General features: G+C 38.5%; 1 protein-coding gene across 2 annotated transcripts; it reads right to left on the reverse strand.

The window, feature by feature from the left end:
* Window positions 1-2,401: 2,401 nt before the first annotated feature.
* Window positions 2,402-11,105, reverse strand: si:ch211-161h7.4 (nucleolar and coiled-body phosphoprotein 1). Of its 2 annotated transcripts, none has more exons than XM_010753024.3 (16): window positions 10,549-11,105; window positions 9,803-9,846; window positions 9,427-9,488; window positions 9,189-9,346; window positions 8,791-8,851; window positions 8,425-8,698; window positions 8,236-8,313; window positions 7,452-7,625; window positions 6,642-7,324; window positions 5,997-6,446; window positions 4,960-5,566; window positions 4,808-4,878; window positions 3,791-3,931; window positions 3,319-3,479; window positions 3,079-3,169; window positions 2,402-2,889 (listed from the first exon to the last, which is right to left on the reverse strand). In XM_010753024.3, the coding sequence occupies exons 1-16, from the start codon at window positions 10,570-10,572 to the stop codon at window positions 2,807-2,809; spliced, it is 3,162 nt and encodes a 1,053-aa protein (XP_010751326.3). In that variant the 5' UTR covers window positions 10,573-11,105; the 3' UTR covers window positions 2,402-2,806. The 2 variants fall into 2 exon arrangements, with proteins under 2 accessions (XP_010751326.3, XP_010751334.3); XM_010753032.3 differs by having other exon boundaries at window positions 2,403-2,889; window positions 4,960-5,497.
* Between the last annotated feature and the right edge of the window lie 5,637 nt (window positions 11,106-16,742).

Below are 16,742 nucleotides of genomic sequence, written 5' to 3' on the forward strand. Positions count from 1 at the left end.
AACATTAAACATTGAAACGTGAGGCTAAAATTAGTAAAACGATCTGCAAGCCCACCACCCAATTTCTCCTTTGCTTTCCCAGCATGTGCGTGCGTACGTGGTGCTTTGACTGCTAACTCACTTTATGTGATCTGAAGGCTTCCCTGATCAGGATGCTGTGTAACCTTTAAGACCCTGCCACAGTTAAAAGGACACAGATTATTCACTCACCAGCCGGCACGACTCAAGTATCACTAAAATAAACTAAACAAGCAAAAATCCAACATCCTCATCTTAAAAATGTTTATTCTGAATGTTTCACAAGCTATTCTCGCCTCCCTCCTTTTCTTTCACAGCAGCGCAGGAGATGTATACTCGCCGTTTTACTGCACAGATGTTTTGTTACAGGCAGCATATTTGGTCATAGACATGTTTTATAATTAAAGACCTGGGAGGTCAGCCCAGTGGTGGAAACAGCATCCACTTCACTGAAGGAGATCCTGCCCTGAGGCAAGTCAGACTGCTGGTGTGCCGCGCACAGCTAAAACTAGACATTCAAAAGTGATAAATTACCAAACTGTCAGGCGGTTGGAGCTCTACTGCGGAGAGAATACACTCTTGTTCTTTGTTTTGTTATTAAGCCACAGCTAAATGACTGTGTAAACGGTTGAGAGATCTTAGAAAGCAATCGCATGTATCAGCGTATCATTAAGTATTCAGGGGGAAGAAAAGAACAGATGCACGTACAGAAACCTAATTCAGCCTTCATGAAGTAGGTCAGTAAATGTTTCATGACGAAACAGCAGGTACGCCTTCATGCCAACCAGAGGATGTGTGTCGTCATTGAGGGGATGCCACTGTTTGTAGTGAGGTGGCTCTGGTCGCCACCTGCCAGCTAATCTAAAAAAAAAAAATTCTTTTTAAATCGGCAAAGACGTGGAGTGTGGTGGGGATGAGGCCGGTTAAACGATGCCTGGGTGCTTAAACTAGCCTCCTCTAACAGCACCGACCTGTCAATCATAGAGGCCATGCTCTTAATTATGCATAACTTTAGTTGAACAAGTTCTATAAAAATTCAGACTCAGCACAGTTGTCATGAACGGTGAAGTTAGCCATAGAGACCAAAACTGTTTTTTGTACCAGGCTGTAAACATGTTTATCTCTGCTGTGAAGTTGGACATTTTAACATGGGGACTTGACTGTAGCCAGGCTCAGGTGGCCGGTCGAGGAATTGCAGTTTTCTCACAGAAGTTGCCGCTTTATTTTGCACTGAATTCTTCAAAGAATACACCATCAGTTTTGTACTCTTACAACAGTTTAAAAAAAAAAAGTGGATAGCAGAACCAGATAGATTTCTATTTCACACAATCTTCCTCCTTGTCAAACCCTGAGATACTCACACATATGTAAGAAAAATGGGATAAAGTGTCCTCTAGGGAACCTTTCTAGTGGAGAAAATGCAGTGCAGTGCCTTATAGGCTGCCCACCGTGAAGGGTTTAAAACCATTTACCCATAAATGCATCACAGTGTTCTCCCCCTCAGTCAAACACTGCTCCATTCCACCTCATTTTCAAACTTCATCCCCAGCGGATTTCGTGCAGCCCCCCTTCTCAGCCACAAAAGGCTTTATACAACTTTTTCACATAAGCAGTAGTACTCTCCTGCAAACAGACTTTTATGTTTAAGAGCAGGAGACTTCTCCTTTAAAAGGCTGGTAATGATAGATTACTTTTATGCTGTTGTGTGAAAGATGGGTTTTTTTTTGGAAACTTAAGTGTGTTCAAAAGTGGTATTTATTTCCAAATAGCTGTACATCCTTTTGCAGCAATCAGTTTTGCATATTTCTAAACAGACGACTAAAGGTGCCATATACATTTAAAAATGTTGTCATGACTTCTCAAGGCCAGGGTTGTTTTTTCTTGTGAAGGTCCTTCGCTGTGGAGCAGCAACCCTCAGTGTCAGTCCACAAAGCAAGCATCATTAGTGCCCCTGCTGAACCTTGAGTTTTGGTGAAAGGCCTTGATCAAAGGCCTGAGACTTTGGGGGCATGACAATGATCACTGACATTTTTTATTTATGATATATTTTGCACTTCAGAAACATATTTGCAAGAGTAGAAAGTGCTGGATTGTGCTAAAAGATGATTTCGGGTTACTTACGAGACATTTTCTACTCCACTGCATTTCAGAATGTATGTATTGTACTATTGACACCAGTAGATACTTGTGACTATGCAGATGAAAAGTCCACCTCTAAAAACTTGTTAATCTTGTCAAATGACAATACAGATTAATATTTTAAACGCTTTACTGATAATACTTTGAGGAATAGTTGGACCACTGCATAGTTGGCGGTTAAAAAAGGTTTCTCTGCTGTTGCTGACGTTGTTTTGTTTGCGTCGTTCCCTTCAGTCTTTTTTATTGCACCAATCAAAAGAAGCAGTCCTAGTCCTTGTTATGCTTTCAATTCTGCAACTGCAGGAATATTCACTTCTGGCTGCAGACTTATTTGTCTTTTAAATTAACTGTAAATAAAGCCCTCGTTTGCCTGCAGGAGTATGAGACTACAGCAGCACACTGCCCCCTTAAGATTGGAAACAACACATGCACGGTCATAGGAAATAGCCAAATCAAGTAACAAAAGCATACACATTTATTTACATCTGCATCATTACAAAGATTGCTAAAAATCAAAGATAATTTAAAACTTAGAGCCAAAAGCTTCTTTCCTATTTTCATATTTTCATACAGAAAGTAAAATTAAAATACTTTTTTTCTCCTCGGGAACATGTGGCTGGTTCTTTAGCCGGGATTCGAACTGACAACTTCAGTCTGAACTTTCTGCCAACACCCTGGTGAAGTACAGAACGGCGGGCAGCGCACAAACGTTTTGGATGCTGTAAGCGTGCCCTGCGTGAACAGAACAATAACATCAGCGATATACAAACAAGACACTGTGAATTTTACTATGAAGGTTTACATCTGAAGTGTGTGCTTGTTAATCTGGTTTAAAACTTTCAAACTATCTTCAGAGAAGAAGCAATTCACTAAAAGACTTTTTTTTAATTCTGCCTTGACAAAATGTAATGACAGTCTTACCATGTGGCACCATGAAGGATTGTCCTGGATTGAAGCGGGACTCCCTGGTGTCGATGATTACACTGACAGAGCTCGTTAATACGTTAAAAACCTTTAAAAAACAAAAAAAAGAACACACACAATTAAAGAAATTTAAAATAAAACTGTATTTGAAGAGGACGGAGAGGGAGAGGTGATATAAACAACATGATCACATAAGAAGTGTTGAAGAAGAAGAGGAGGAGTAAGAAGTGTACTGACTGCTGTGGCGCTGTGATCCACCCAGAGAGGCTTCTTCATGTATGAGCCCAGCAGGATTTTTCCATTACAGATGGAGCCCTGGTTCAGGTCCACCTGCAAGCCAAACGCTCTGCCTTGATAGAAGTACCAATCAAACTGATCCGGAGTGATCTCAGCACCATCTGCAACAATATTCAAATGCTGGGAGTTATTCAACATCAGGTCTGCTTGTGCGTTACACCCTCTCATTAAGAATTATGAAATGGGGTAATAATACAGAGATTAAGTTCCTAAATAAAACAAATAAAACTCAGATATATTATGTGAATATTAGCATACATGTTACAAGACTGTAAATAAAAAAATAAATAGGTTTGAAACTTTTGCTTTACTTTACTACTTTAAACTTGCTGAGCTCCATAAAGTATGCAAATGATAAAGTCACTCAATAATTTAAAACAGAAGCTTTTTATTAAACATTATATTTTCTTACTGTTGACGGTCGACGACCAGAGGCTCTGAAACCACTCTGTAAGGTTGGCCTTATCCTTCGGCTGTAAAATCATTGGTTTGAGAGGAGGGCGGCACAGATCTGATGGAGACATAACAGCATGGATTTTGGATGACGGCAGAACTGGAAGAAAGTAGAGATAAAAAGTAGAAGTTAATCAATCAGAAAAATCCACTCAACACACACGGATCAAATATCTGTCGATCAAGGTGAATGAATCCAGTAGATGGAGCTGTTTAACTAGAGGTGTGAGCTACATATTTAGGTGTTTACCCAAAACTGATTCAAGTCTTTGTTGATTATGCTGCCTTTTCATGTAGATTTAACAATCAATTAAATCAGGGCTGTCAAACTCATTTTCACCGAGGGCCACATCAGCATAACGGTTGCCCTCAATGGGCCACATTAACAGTATGAATGTAACAAAATGCAATGTGATTTAAAATAAATTAAACTACACCGTATTGTATTGTTAAATAACTGTTTCTGTATTTATTATGTATTCAACTCACAAATATTACATATGCATTTGCATAATGTAAAAAATAAATGTTCGGTTTGAAACCCACGTTACTTGAATCAGTGTTCAAACTATTTAAAGAAAAACACATGAGCTTCAATCTTATTGATTAAACCAAGGACTCTCTGCCAATCAGATTTATGCTCACAGCGCCATATATCGCCGTGATCGGGTTATTATTGGAGTGAATGGACGACTGAAGCCTCTGCTCTGAGCGTCACATTGCTCTCATACTGTGGCAGAAATAGTTTTGAAAAAGAGAGAAGCCAATATTGCAGCCTTAAACTGGACCACCACTTAAATCTCTGAATTTGTTGCATTTTTATTCTTCTATCTATAAGTGTGTTATATATTAATATATTATTCATTCCTTATTATTAAATAATACTTGATCAAAGAAAACCTGAAGAATGTTGTTTCCTATCATTTACTTTAATTCAGCAAACTGAATTATTATATTTTTATGTTTAGAAACATACTCAAGTCCTCATTCTCCGCATAGTGTTCCAACTCAATCATGGAGGACGGACCACTTCTGAGGACCTTTAACCTGCCAAAAGATAAAACAAACAATTAAAAAATAGAAAACAAGACAGGGAAGGTTAAAATAACAATTTAGACTTTTCCTTACGTGTTCTCTGACTGAAAGTTGCTGTCCTGTTGGCCCTCCTGGTTGGGAAGGTCGTTGGATTCACCAACATTCATACTGAGAATAGCTTCTTCAGTATTGCCGTCAGTAACAGTGACTTCCACAGCAGGACATGCAGTTACTTTAAGTCTGTTATTCTGACCTGCTTCACTGCTGCCGACCACAGTCGGGGTCTCTGCAGCTGAAGCGAAAATGTTTTTAAATGTAGCCAGAGAGCGTTTGACAGTCTTTGGGGGCGACAGCGGCTTCACTTTCAGAGAAGGCACAGGGGCTTCCCCTAGTGGTCTGAATGAGTCTACCACGTTGCCATTTTTGGGAGTCCCAAGTCCAGCAGATCTGCTCTGTTTAGACTGCTTTTTTCTTTCCTTACGAGGTTTGGGCTCCTCCTGCTGAGGCTGTGAGTTGATGTTCTCCACGTCCCTCAAGATGCCGTCAACCATCCACCAGTTACTGGGAGGTTTCCTCTTGCGTTTCTCTGACTGCGCTGGCCTGAGCCGCTCCGGTGATCCTCTGGGAGAGGCTGGGGTTGGTGTGATGGACAGTTTTTCATTAGAGGAGTGACAGTAAACTCTTTGAAATACCTGACTCCCTGTAAAACACGACATCAGTAAGTTACAGAGCTTACTGACCCGTGTTTATGGTTAAATAACTCAAAGACAGGTATTAGTTGTACCTCACTGAAAACAGATTTCAATTTTAACTTAAAATATCTGAGCACAAGATAGACGCTTTTATTAATATCAACTTGGACCTATGTAAACAAACCTAACTTCACCCAGTCATGGAAAGTAACTCAGTACATTTACTAAAATACTAAATTAAGTACAAGTACCCTTAAATTGTACTTGAGTAGTTCCATTTTATGCCACTCTGTACTCATTGTTCTTCTTTGCATTCCCATTCCCAGACATTTTCCAGCAGAACAAGTACATTTAATTAAGTATGAGCCTAAATCTGGGATGTGTGGTATTGTTATTGTTTTTCCTTAAGGTAAAGTGAAAGTACTTCCTCCACCTTACCTGAGTCAAGGCTGTGGTCTCTGTGCACAAGGACCAAAGGGCTAGAATCAACAGGATCCAGGTCCTCCAGCTGCTCCTGCTCATCAATCTGCTCTTCTACAATCACATCAAATATTTCTTCTGATGCTTTTGTCTTGCCTGGTGTACCTCGTCTGCTTTTGTTCTGTTTGTTTTTTCTTTCACTAGCTTTATTTGTCTTCTGACTGGATGACGGTGCACACTTTGTCTGACTTCCTCTCTTTAAGACTCTGTCCTTCTTAGTCTTTACGGGTGAAGGTACTTCTTCGCTGGGCTTTTTGCTGGGCTGTTTCGACTTCTTCGGTGTAGGTTGTTTGTCTGTGACTTTTGTTTCCTCTGTTTTCTCAGGGCGGCACAACCACCACTCTCCTGTCTGTTGTCTTTTCCTTTTGACAGGAATCTGACAGTCTTCAGAATTCATGACTTGTTTGGCTGTGGGGAAAAAATAAAAAATATATAATAACGTATAGACAAGCTGTATGAACTGTGAAAAAATGGTGAATATCTGATAAAAATACACGATTTCTGCAATGTATTCAAGTCTAGATCTAAAAAATAAAGTGCTTTCGGGTTTTGAGGAAGCATTTATAACGATCAACATAAGAAGGGATTATAACAACAGGTTACCCGAAAGAGAGTCCAGGTCTTCAGCATCTGCGTGCTCCTCACTGCTCTTTCGTCTTTCCTTTACTGCACCAGATCCTTGTGTCTCTTTCCTGGCCCCCTTTAGTGACTTAACCCTGCTTGTTTTGGCATTTTCGTTCCCATCTTTTAAAGACTTTGATCTCTTCATGTCTGAGGACTTCTGAGATTTCTTTTCCATTTTCAGAGTGGCTTCATCCGTTTCCCTGCTGGCTGTGTCTTTAGGTTGCTCCTCTGCCTTGTCACTTTCTTTAGATGGTACCTTCTTGAGGCCTTGTTTCTTTTTGTTTGGTTTCTCTTGTTCCATCAGTTCACCTGCAGGAAGTTCCTCAGGACTGCACAATTCATCCACATCATTTCCAGGCTCAGTCGCTTCATTCTTCTTCTCTTTCCCTTTCATCTTCTTTGTTTTCTGAACAGTCTGACCACCTGGTTTGACATTTCCCAGTTTAGATTCCTGCTGTTTTTGTGCGGTGTCTCCTGAGCTATGCTTCAATCGCATGTCTGGTGAGCTGTCTTTGTCTGTGCTGGGCGTTTTCTGTCTCTTAATGGCAGCAGTTTTACTTGGGATGGAAAACCAAAGAGGTGTTTCATCCTCCAGAATCAGGAAATCATCTTCTGGCTCAGGTGGAGTAGGTACTTTAACCGGTGATGGAGGCTTCCTGGTACTTAAAAACAAATAGTTTTGATGTTTAAGTACAAGAACTTACTTTGTATACATATTTTGGTTGTTTATTTTCAACAAGCAAACTCCATGAAGATAAATTATTTTGGTCTACCCTTATCTAAACTCACCATGCAGGTTTGGGCTGTGCAGCTTCTCTAAGCTTCTGTAGAAAATTGGTCCTGTCCACTCTGCTAGACACCTCCAGTGATGGCTGTCTGTGAACGATTTCTGACTTTTTCTTAGGAGCTGCGACTTCAGCCTCCTGTCGCACTGATGACGTGGGTGGCTCTGTGTTTTCTTGCCTTTGAATAACAAAAAGAAAGAAAAAAACAGAACAGACTGAATTAAGTTCATTAACAATATACTGTACAGATGCATGAATTAATGTGAGTTTTTGCTGTATTGCCTTTTTAGTATCGACTATTTTTATACTTTTAATAGCTGATATTGTCTTATCAATATATCAGGATCAGCATTTTGGAAGAAATGCAAAAGAAAATTTCAGTACACAAAATATTTTATAACTCACATTTTGTTTTAGCTAACTAATCAAGATAATGTAATTCAACAACAAGTTACTTTTATATCGTGCATTACATATTTATACATTTTTACAAAATGATACTTTAATTACACATTTCTTATATTTTTACTGTCCATGTCACAGTAAATGTGTATGAACGATCCATCAAGGGATGTCGAACTTGAATATCAGCCAGTGCTTTGTACTCCAGGTAATAAATTTGTCAATATTATTAAATAATAATGTTAATAATATTGATGATACTAATGCTACTACTACTAATAATAATAATATTAATTAAGATTAATACATGCTAATATCGATATTTGCTTCAAATATATTGTTAACTCTATAGATCAAAAATGAACATTAAAAGATATCATCACTACCTTGGTTTTCCTTTTCCCTCCAACACAGGTATTTCAGGTTTCTTGGAGGATTTTTCTTTGACTGGGTGACTCTTGTTGCTGGGGGAAAAAATAATAAAACACAGTACAACATTTAAAAAGATCCAGGTCAAGTAGTGTTTAGGTGCCTGCAGCGACTAATCACTGAGAAATAACCCTTAAAGCCCTTACCATGATCCCTCCACCTTATTTTTGTGACTGGACATTGTGGGTTTGCTTAAAGCAACCCTGCTTGGAGGAGACTCCATCTCAAACTCTTTGCTTATAGATGGACTGCACTTGGGTTTCTGTGTGGCTGGAGGCTCCGTCTTTGCCTCTTCTTTTTCTTCATCTTCAGAGTCAAAGAGTATTGGTGACACAGCTCTGCCTTTTTCATTGTCCAGCTCTTTTATACCTTGCACGGCCATATTCTCTTCAATAGGGCTCGATGTCTTCACTGGCTTTTCTACACAAAATTAAAATGACAGAATGCTTATTAATTGAAAATTTGGAACTGTATTTTGTTTTCTCAGCAAAATACAGGTTTAAGTCTCTTACCGATGTCCAGTGCAGGACTAGGAGACTTTGCTGCAGGATGCAGGACATCTCCTTCAGCACCCTAAAGAGTTACAAAACATACATTTAAAGACTAAACACATGTCTTGTCTAACTCAGGAAAAATACACAAAGCCCATGAATGGAGTCTATAAACAAATGCATGAGTGAGTATATAATCAGAAAGTTGAAGACCATCAGGCTTTTCCCATGTGAGGACATATCAACAGCGAACAGTTGCTTATCAGTGAAAACTAAAAATAAGCAACCATCAGAGACACATCAGTCACATTCAGAGAAGCATCAAAATGCCTCTCAAATATTTAAGATGTTTGCTTTATCATCCAAAATTAGAGTAAGACACTCTTTGACTGCGTATTTGTAATATCTGCAGAACTTACCACTTGGCATATTGGAGGCTTTTCCGTTAGCTGTTCTTCCTGCGGCTCTAGAGGATCCTCTCCCTCACTCTGGTTTATCTCAGTTTCAGACATGTGGAGCAGAGGAGATGTGGGAAGTACGTCGACATAAACATCTTCATCACCATTCAAGGTTGGATCTAAGTAGAGTAATATAAGTTAACATCATAGAAATGCAAAACAAGCCGCAAAGTTTTAAAGCAAAGGATTCCCTACTCACCCAAGTCATCAAACATTTTATCAACGTCTCCCAGTGACAGAAGTGCCCATTGCTGAGGTGCACTGAAAACACAAAACAGCATTAAATCTGCATCAAAGCATATTAAATATTTAAAACTCTAAAAGGCCAAAGTTTGAGAAGAACAAATGGTTACAAATGGTGACAATGACGGGGATTACATCCAGGAAATGTGTTGAACATAAGAACAAAATGAAGCTCGTGTAGGCATAAAAATCTGATTAAAAAAAACAAGGTGCATAACCACACACTGACTCCAGAAACACCAGCTTCAGAGGAGCATATGAATAAAAATACAATATATTAGATATTTTTAAAATCACATTTAAACTGTTTTAAAAAACATTTTCCAACCTACCTTTGCTTGGTCGTCGGGTAACAGAGTTTCTTCTTTGGTCTTCTCTGTAAACAAAGACAGAGAAAGTTATTGATACTGTATGACTGGAAGATTTGGCTTTTTCTTTGGTTGACATAACAAAGCATTTGAACCTTTAAAAAGGACAAAACCGCTGTTGTTATTTATCTGTAGATGTGACACAAAAACAAACAAACTTTCTGAATGGTTTTGTTACAGAGAAAAAAACAAGAGGGATACGCTTTAAAACATAAATGTGAACATTACTCATTATAAGTCATGTTTACAATGAAACTTCATGCAAGTTTAACGCATCCAGACAATTTATTCTTTATTATTTGACTGGTTTTTAGATTTGATTACATTGTCATGTTACTTTTATTGGTCATTTTTTCATTTTTAAATGTTAGTATCGGCCGCCGGGCATCTTCACAACACCAAATCTGACCCTCTTTAAAACAAAGTGTTGACACCGCTGATATAAACAGAGCATACTCGTGTATACAGGGTGAACACAATAACAGAAACGCCCCCACATTAATACTACTACTACACAATACGAGTAAACAGCAAACACAAACTCCAGTGTGCAAAATAACCACGACGCTGCAGTTAAAGCATTTCTCCAAAACATTTTATTATTTAAAGGCTGTTTGCAGACGCTTTAACTAGCGTTATTTCTAATTCACAACTCGGTTTCGGTCCAAGTTTCAGCCCAGACAACAGAAAACACAAACACAAAGACTCACCAAGGTGGGATACTTTGTTTCCATCGTTGTTTGTTTGGATCTTTTTTTTTTTTTTTTAACGTTAAACGGCTGTTTACGACAGTTAGCCAGCTAACATTGTTGTGTTCGGTTAACCAATCTTTATTTATTTATTTGTTTATTTATTTTTTTCGTCACTTCTCCCTCTCTAAAAACAAACCGAGTTAAATAGTTTTAAAAGTTTAAACTCGCGTGTAAACCTGCTGAGATTAACGATCCCACCTCGCGCGCTAACCGACGTTAGCACGAGCTGTTGACATTTTGTAAAAGACCCGCGCGCTCTGAGAGAGGGCGGCGACTTCCTGCCCTGAGTTTGTCCTCACAGGCATCACTACAGCCACAGATGTAAACTTTAAGTCAGGTCCTGGAGCTACAACACACATTTGAGTAGTATAACGTAAGCGGATAAGATAGTAAGTAACTATCTGATGGGACCTACTGCAGGTGGGCAAAGCATTTTGTACCTACGGACTTTGTGCCTGACAAATCAAAAAAAGGGTAAAAACAAACAAAAAGCTTCAAGCTGACGCTCTTCTTCTTCTACGTTTATATCCGGCAGGCGCGGTGCGGTGCGGTGCGTTACTGCCTCCTACAGGTCACTCAGGGTTAAAACGCACCAACGCTGAAGGAGGAGTAGCTCCCAGTGACATTTACTGCACTGCACGTTTAGGCATTTAGAGACTTACAGGGAGCAAGGTGGGATTCAGTATCTTGCCCAAGAACACTTCGACATGCCGGGGATCGAACCACCGAGCTACTGTCTACCAATAACAGGCAGCTACTGAGGAAGTATTATAATAATTTCCCCCAAAAGTCATCAACCCCATCTTTTTCATCACCACTTCTTTACATCACATCACCACTTTTTTTTAGTGTACAAAGCTGTTTATATATATTTACACATATGTAAATATATATATTAGAATTAATTATTATTATTATTATTATTATTGTTATTGTTACGTTCAACCGCCATATTTGCCATATTTATATCTTCCAGATTGCCACTGTCTTTCTTGGATGTCTTTTAATGTTAATATATTTTTATATTTTTATTTTATATTCTTTATATTTTACTTATATTTATATATTTCATGTTTATTGCTGTTTGCACCGGGGTAAGAGGGAACGCAATTTAATTCTCTGTATGTCCGTACATATGGCAGCATTGATAATAAAGTGGACTTAACTTCATTCTTCAACTTGAACTAATAGCTTTTAGCCCAATAGCTTACATCGGCTCTGTGCCTTAATTATGGAAAACATCTAAATCCCAGTGGCAATATAAAATGACGGTAAGTTCTAATAATATTTGATAATGTCTATTATTTAAGACTTGGAGTAGCAACACATATCTACTGACATGTGAACACTTCCTGAAAAAACTACCCACACTGCTAAAGTGGTATCATGCATGATTCATTTGTACAAACATTTATTTACATTAAATATGTCAAGATAAGAAAACTACAATTAGCCGTGGAATATAAGTTGGCATTAGATATAAAAAACACACAGTGAACTCTGGGAAGTGTTTAAAGATGCGGTCTATATATGTGTGAGGCTACACTGTGTAGGTGTTGTAATAATCTCCTTATCAGAGCCTAATGAGTTGTGTTAGCAACCAATATGTTAGAAAAGAGCCATAAAAGGTTCAGAGATCACTCAGCCAAAGTTGAAAAGAAATCATTATTAACTATGCAAATGATGCCTGGGTGCATTTAAATCAACTACATGTGATCAGAATTGAATGAAATCTATCAAATTTACAAAATAAAACATGTCCTCACACTTATCAACAAAGTAATCCAAACAACTATTTTCTATGCGATATGGCATCAAATGTCAGTGTGTTACATCACAAAAAGGTTTAGCGAAACATCCTTTCTGCTTCTTTCCAATCTCTTTCGGTTCCATGGCTCCAGGACTGACGTTCGTGTACAGCGGCTGTTTGATGTGTCTCCAAACCACCAACACAATCCGAAAGACAAACAGCACGGAGGCTAAAGCCAGCAGCACAACTAAGAGAAGAAAATCAAGTTAGTGCAACTTTGAACAGATGTTAGTGGTCACCAAGATACATTTTAGTGCAGCAGTTACCCTCATAATATTTCCTCATACACTGGGAGTAACATTTTAATGAAGTGGAACCAAATTAAATTTGCTTCATTGTGTCTAAATCACTAAAAAGTCACAATAGAAGTACAGGGAATCAATCAATCAGTGTGATCTTTACCAGAGGATTGCAAAGATTTCATACACTACACATTATTATTGTGGAGAACACTTAATGTCTTACTAATGAAGATGCCGTGTGCGGTTGTTTGATTCACATCATAGTTTTTGTCCAGGTTTCCAGTCAGTGCCCAGATCACCACAGGGTAGGTGATGAGGATGTACCGTACATGTTTGTCAAGGACGAGGTTTTCCAAAATAAACCTGTGAATACACAGTACAAACACACCACTTCAGAATCTCGCTGATGATTTTGACAGTTACTTAGTACTGCAAGTGAAGAGCACTCACACCACAACCAGCACGGCAGCCAAAATAGAGTACGAGATGGTGGCGGCATCCGTTGGGTCATTTTTACATTAAAGTCAGGACAATGGTCAGGTTGATTAGTGTTGCATAGTTGTCCATGTTGTGTATATCATCACACCATTCTGAACCTGCAAATACAGTATCAAAGAGAAAATATCTGCAAGACTAAAACAAAAACATATGCACTTAGATATGCAAGTACTGTATATTGTCATACTAACCAGCACACACGGAGGAGCCACAGGCTGCTTGTGGTATTTCTTGAGCCAGGCCCATAAGAATGAAGTCCATGACAGGTGAAGCACACCATAGAGTAGTTTGTGCAGATGACCAGGAAGAGAAAAACCAGTGCAGGAATCATCATCCTTTAGAAAGGCACAAGAACAGCAATAAACACACATTAATTAATGTTTCTATGATAGTTTAAATTAGGCTGCATGAATAAATCATATTATGCACTAAGGCAAGTTCATTTTAGATTGGAGCACATTTAAAGGAGACTCTACCCTCTGTCCCAAACAAGCAGCCATCCGATATTGAAACACAGGTGTGAGGCACCAGCTAATGAAGAATCCATAAGGCAACACTGCAGGGCTGCAGTAAACATAGCCATAACCGTTCCCACAGAAGAAAAACACCAGTTGATCTTCATCCTCAATTTGTTCAGTCACAATTTTACAATATTTGAGGATTTGAAAGAAATATATAAAATTTGACGCAACTTTCTGCACAGTCCCGTAGGATGTAAATAATCATTGCGTCAGCCAGACGTAGATGACACTCCAGATGTAAAAAGTCCATCCTGAAGGTGTGATCTGGGTGTCAAACACAGCAGACCACATTGGCTGTAGTGGTGCCATAAGGACCTAGGGAGAATGGAGAGGAATGTAACAGTTGAACTATATTTTATGATCTCAATATGCCCATTCACAATCTACAAGTTCAACAACGTTGGTCAATAAAGCTTTGACTTACCAATTCCAACTACAGACAGCCCATTGAACACAAACTTATTAATAGCCGACAACAGACACCACTATTGCAGCAAGACGTCCAGGATTATGTTCTCCCATTGTAATCTACTGTGAGAAAAAAAAAAAAGTTAAAAATAAACGTTTTTGTAGTTAGAACACATGCACATAACTACAAGAGCAGAGTCTTTGGTACATTTAGCACACTGATTTTCTTTTTTACTGAATGAGTAAAAAAGTAAATGGGTCTCCATCTTATTGTTGATGACCTGCATTCAACCTCTGACCCCTGAGCTGTGGGCAAGTGATCGAATCACTCACCTTGTGCATGCATGTACAGAGGCCATTCAAACACTTACACCACCACTCCTATTCACAAATCACTAGCTTTCTAGTAACCTGTTTGGACGATTGTCGCCAGAAAAAAAAGTAGTAGTAGTAAAGTAAATTATTTCAGAATAAAAATGAAGGCCTGAAGTAAACTGAAATTCCCTTGTGTAACCTGAGAAAGAGCCACGTGCCTACAGCATGGGGAGTTTCCTCCAAGATAATAAAATATTGGCAGTGAAACATTATCCACAGGATGAAGTCGATAAAAGTCAGCCATACCTTTCTAGTGTGAAGAAGCAGCGTAACCGAGCAGAGGACTGGCGGACTGCCCATCTTATAGAATAACTGGTTGTGTAAGAGGAAGGTTTACGACCACTAAGCATCACGTGCACTTCTATCTTGTATAAATTTCTACCAAAGTCCATAAAAAACCGTCAACATTTGCTCCCATATGATGCATTGTTATGAAATGCATTGTATTGTGGACTCAATTCTGAATGAATTTAGGTTTGTTTACAATACATTTTCCTACAAACTTGATTTTGAAAATATTTGTCTTATTGAACAGACATGAAAACAAACACACCCTAGAAATTGACATTTGAAATCATGCTGGGATGGAAAAAATGAGATGTGTGAGATGGGAAATTACGTTTCGGGGCGGGATTTGTGGGGCCGTCTACAGCTAGAACTTCAGTTAAACTTGATATTTCCAACTCACCCCCAGAACACCAACACACTCGACCAAAACAAACATGTCTGCCCTCCAACAGCTGTTTAATAAGTGACATTTATGCTGGAAAGGCCAAAGAAGTTTTGTGGACATGGATTTAATGCTGCAGAGGGATTTCTTTTCTCGCCACAGTTCATTCACATGACAAACCATTGCTCGTTTTTGTTATTTATGTAAACCGCAGATGAAACATGAGAAACATCATCAGTCGCCTATGTCAGTCACAAACTTAAAACATGTTTAAAAAATTTTCTCCTCTGACAGTGATTTCATTGACTCTTTACATAATTACACATGTAGGATTTATCTGTCGAGTATCAACACAAAACCCCAGACACTTTATAACAAGCTCAACACACACCCATTTTTGAAAATTTAATTAATTTGTTTGTTTTCATTCTCTTCTCCTTCAAGTCTGTGTTTTACATATACTGCTATATTCTTCCTGCAGAGCATTTGCTATAATCACTCTTGCTTGTGCCAGTGAATAAACTTACTCGTGTTCCATTCATTCTTTGTTCTTTCAGTGGGATTGATTTCTCGTGAGCCTCTTAACAGACCACACAGTATACAGTTACATTTCTATGGTGTTAAGTACCAAAGCAAAGGAAGAAGAAGATTTGGGAGAGAGATTTTACAAATAAGGAAAACCCATAAAAATACACACCTCACTCATCCGCTTCTTATTTAAGCAGTCTTTATTTTGTCTTACTCAAGAAAGGACATTATTAACATTTAGTTGTAGGATTTGTTATCTTGTCTCATATGTAATCCTTCAAGAAATGCATAAGATGAGATGAAACATATTTATTTTTAACATTACACAAAGCAAGAGTCAAAATGCATGAAATTATTTATATTTATGAAAAATACAGAAAATAAATAACGAATTAAGTATGTTATTCCTTTATAACAATGCATGGTGCTTCTTTAGTGTCACACACAATTTTAAAATATACAAAGCAGTTAGAAATACATCTCATACATAAATAATGCTGTATGTGTACATTTTTTTTTATTAAAAAACAATAAACATTCAACACTCTCACTTAAATATTTTTCTGATTCGCAGCAGTCTCCATCGGAGACATGTCGTCTGGGTTGACGTCTTTGAAAAATGGCTTTTTGACGTGCTTCCAGATGACCAGCACTACCCGTGAGACAACAGGGGCAGGTACAGCCAACTGGGCAGCTATAGTGGAAAGAAAATATCAGATGGAAACATTTGTAACGTGACTGATCTCCATGAGATTTATAACAGTTTTTTTCAGTTCCTCACCAATGAAGAGTTTTGCGAGTAGGAGCTGCAGCGTCATAGTTTTTCGTGAAAACCCCGGTCAGTGCCCAGATCACAGCAGGATAAATGGTGAGAATGTACCTCACAGTGTTGTCAAGGACAGAGTTTTCCAGGATGAACCTGTGAGAGCAAACAAATCAACTTTTTATGAACTTATCAAAGCAAAAATGTTGTTCTCTATAATTTGAACTACCACACAAACAACCAACAGTCAAGACAGAGAGTGCAGGGTGCCGCATCCGCTGGGACATGTTTCCATCATTAGTCAGCACAATAGTCAGGTTAACTAGGGATGCATGGT

The sequence above is a fragment of the Larimichthys crocea genome, chromosome XXIII, assembly GCF_000972845.2.
Source record: "Larimichthys crocea isolate SSNF chromosome XXIII, L_crocea_2.0, whole genome shotgun sequence".
Taxonomy (NCBI): Eukaryota; Metazoa; Chordata; class Actinopteri; family Sciaenidae; genus Larimichthys; species Larimichthys crocea.

Coding starts and splice junctions, on each gene's coding strand:
- si:ch211-161h7.4 (XM_010753024.3), bottom strand. CDS start 10,572: ATGGAAACAAAGTATCCCACCTTG. Junction 9,347..9,426: donor TAAAATGTTTGATGACTTGG/GTGAGTAGGGAA, acceptor TACTCTACTTAG/ATCCAACCTTGAATGGTGAT. Junction 8,699..8,790: donor TAGTCCTGCACTGGACATCG/GTAAGAGACTTA, acceptor AATTTTGTGTAG/AAAAGCCAGTGAAGACATCG.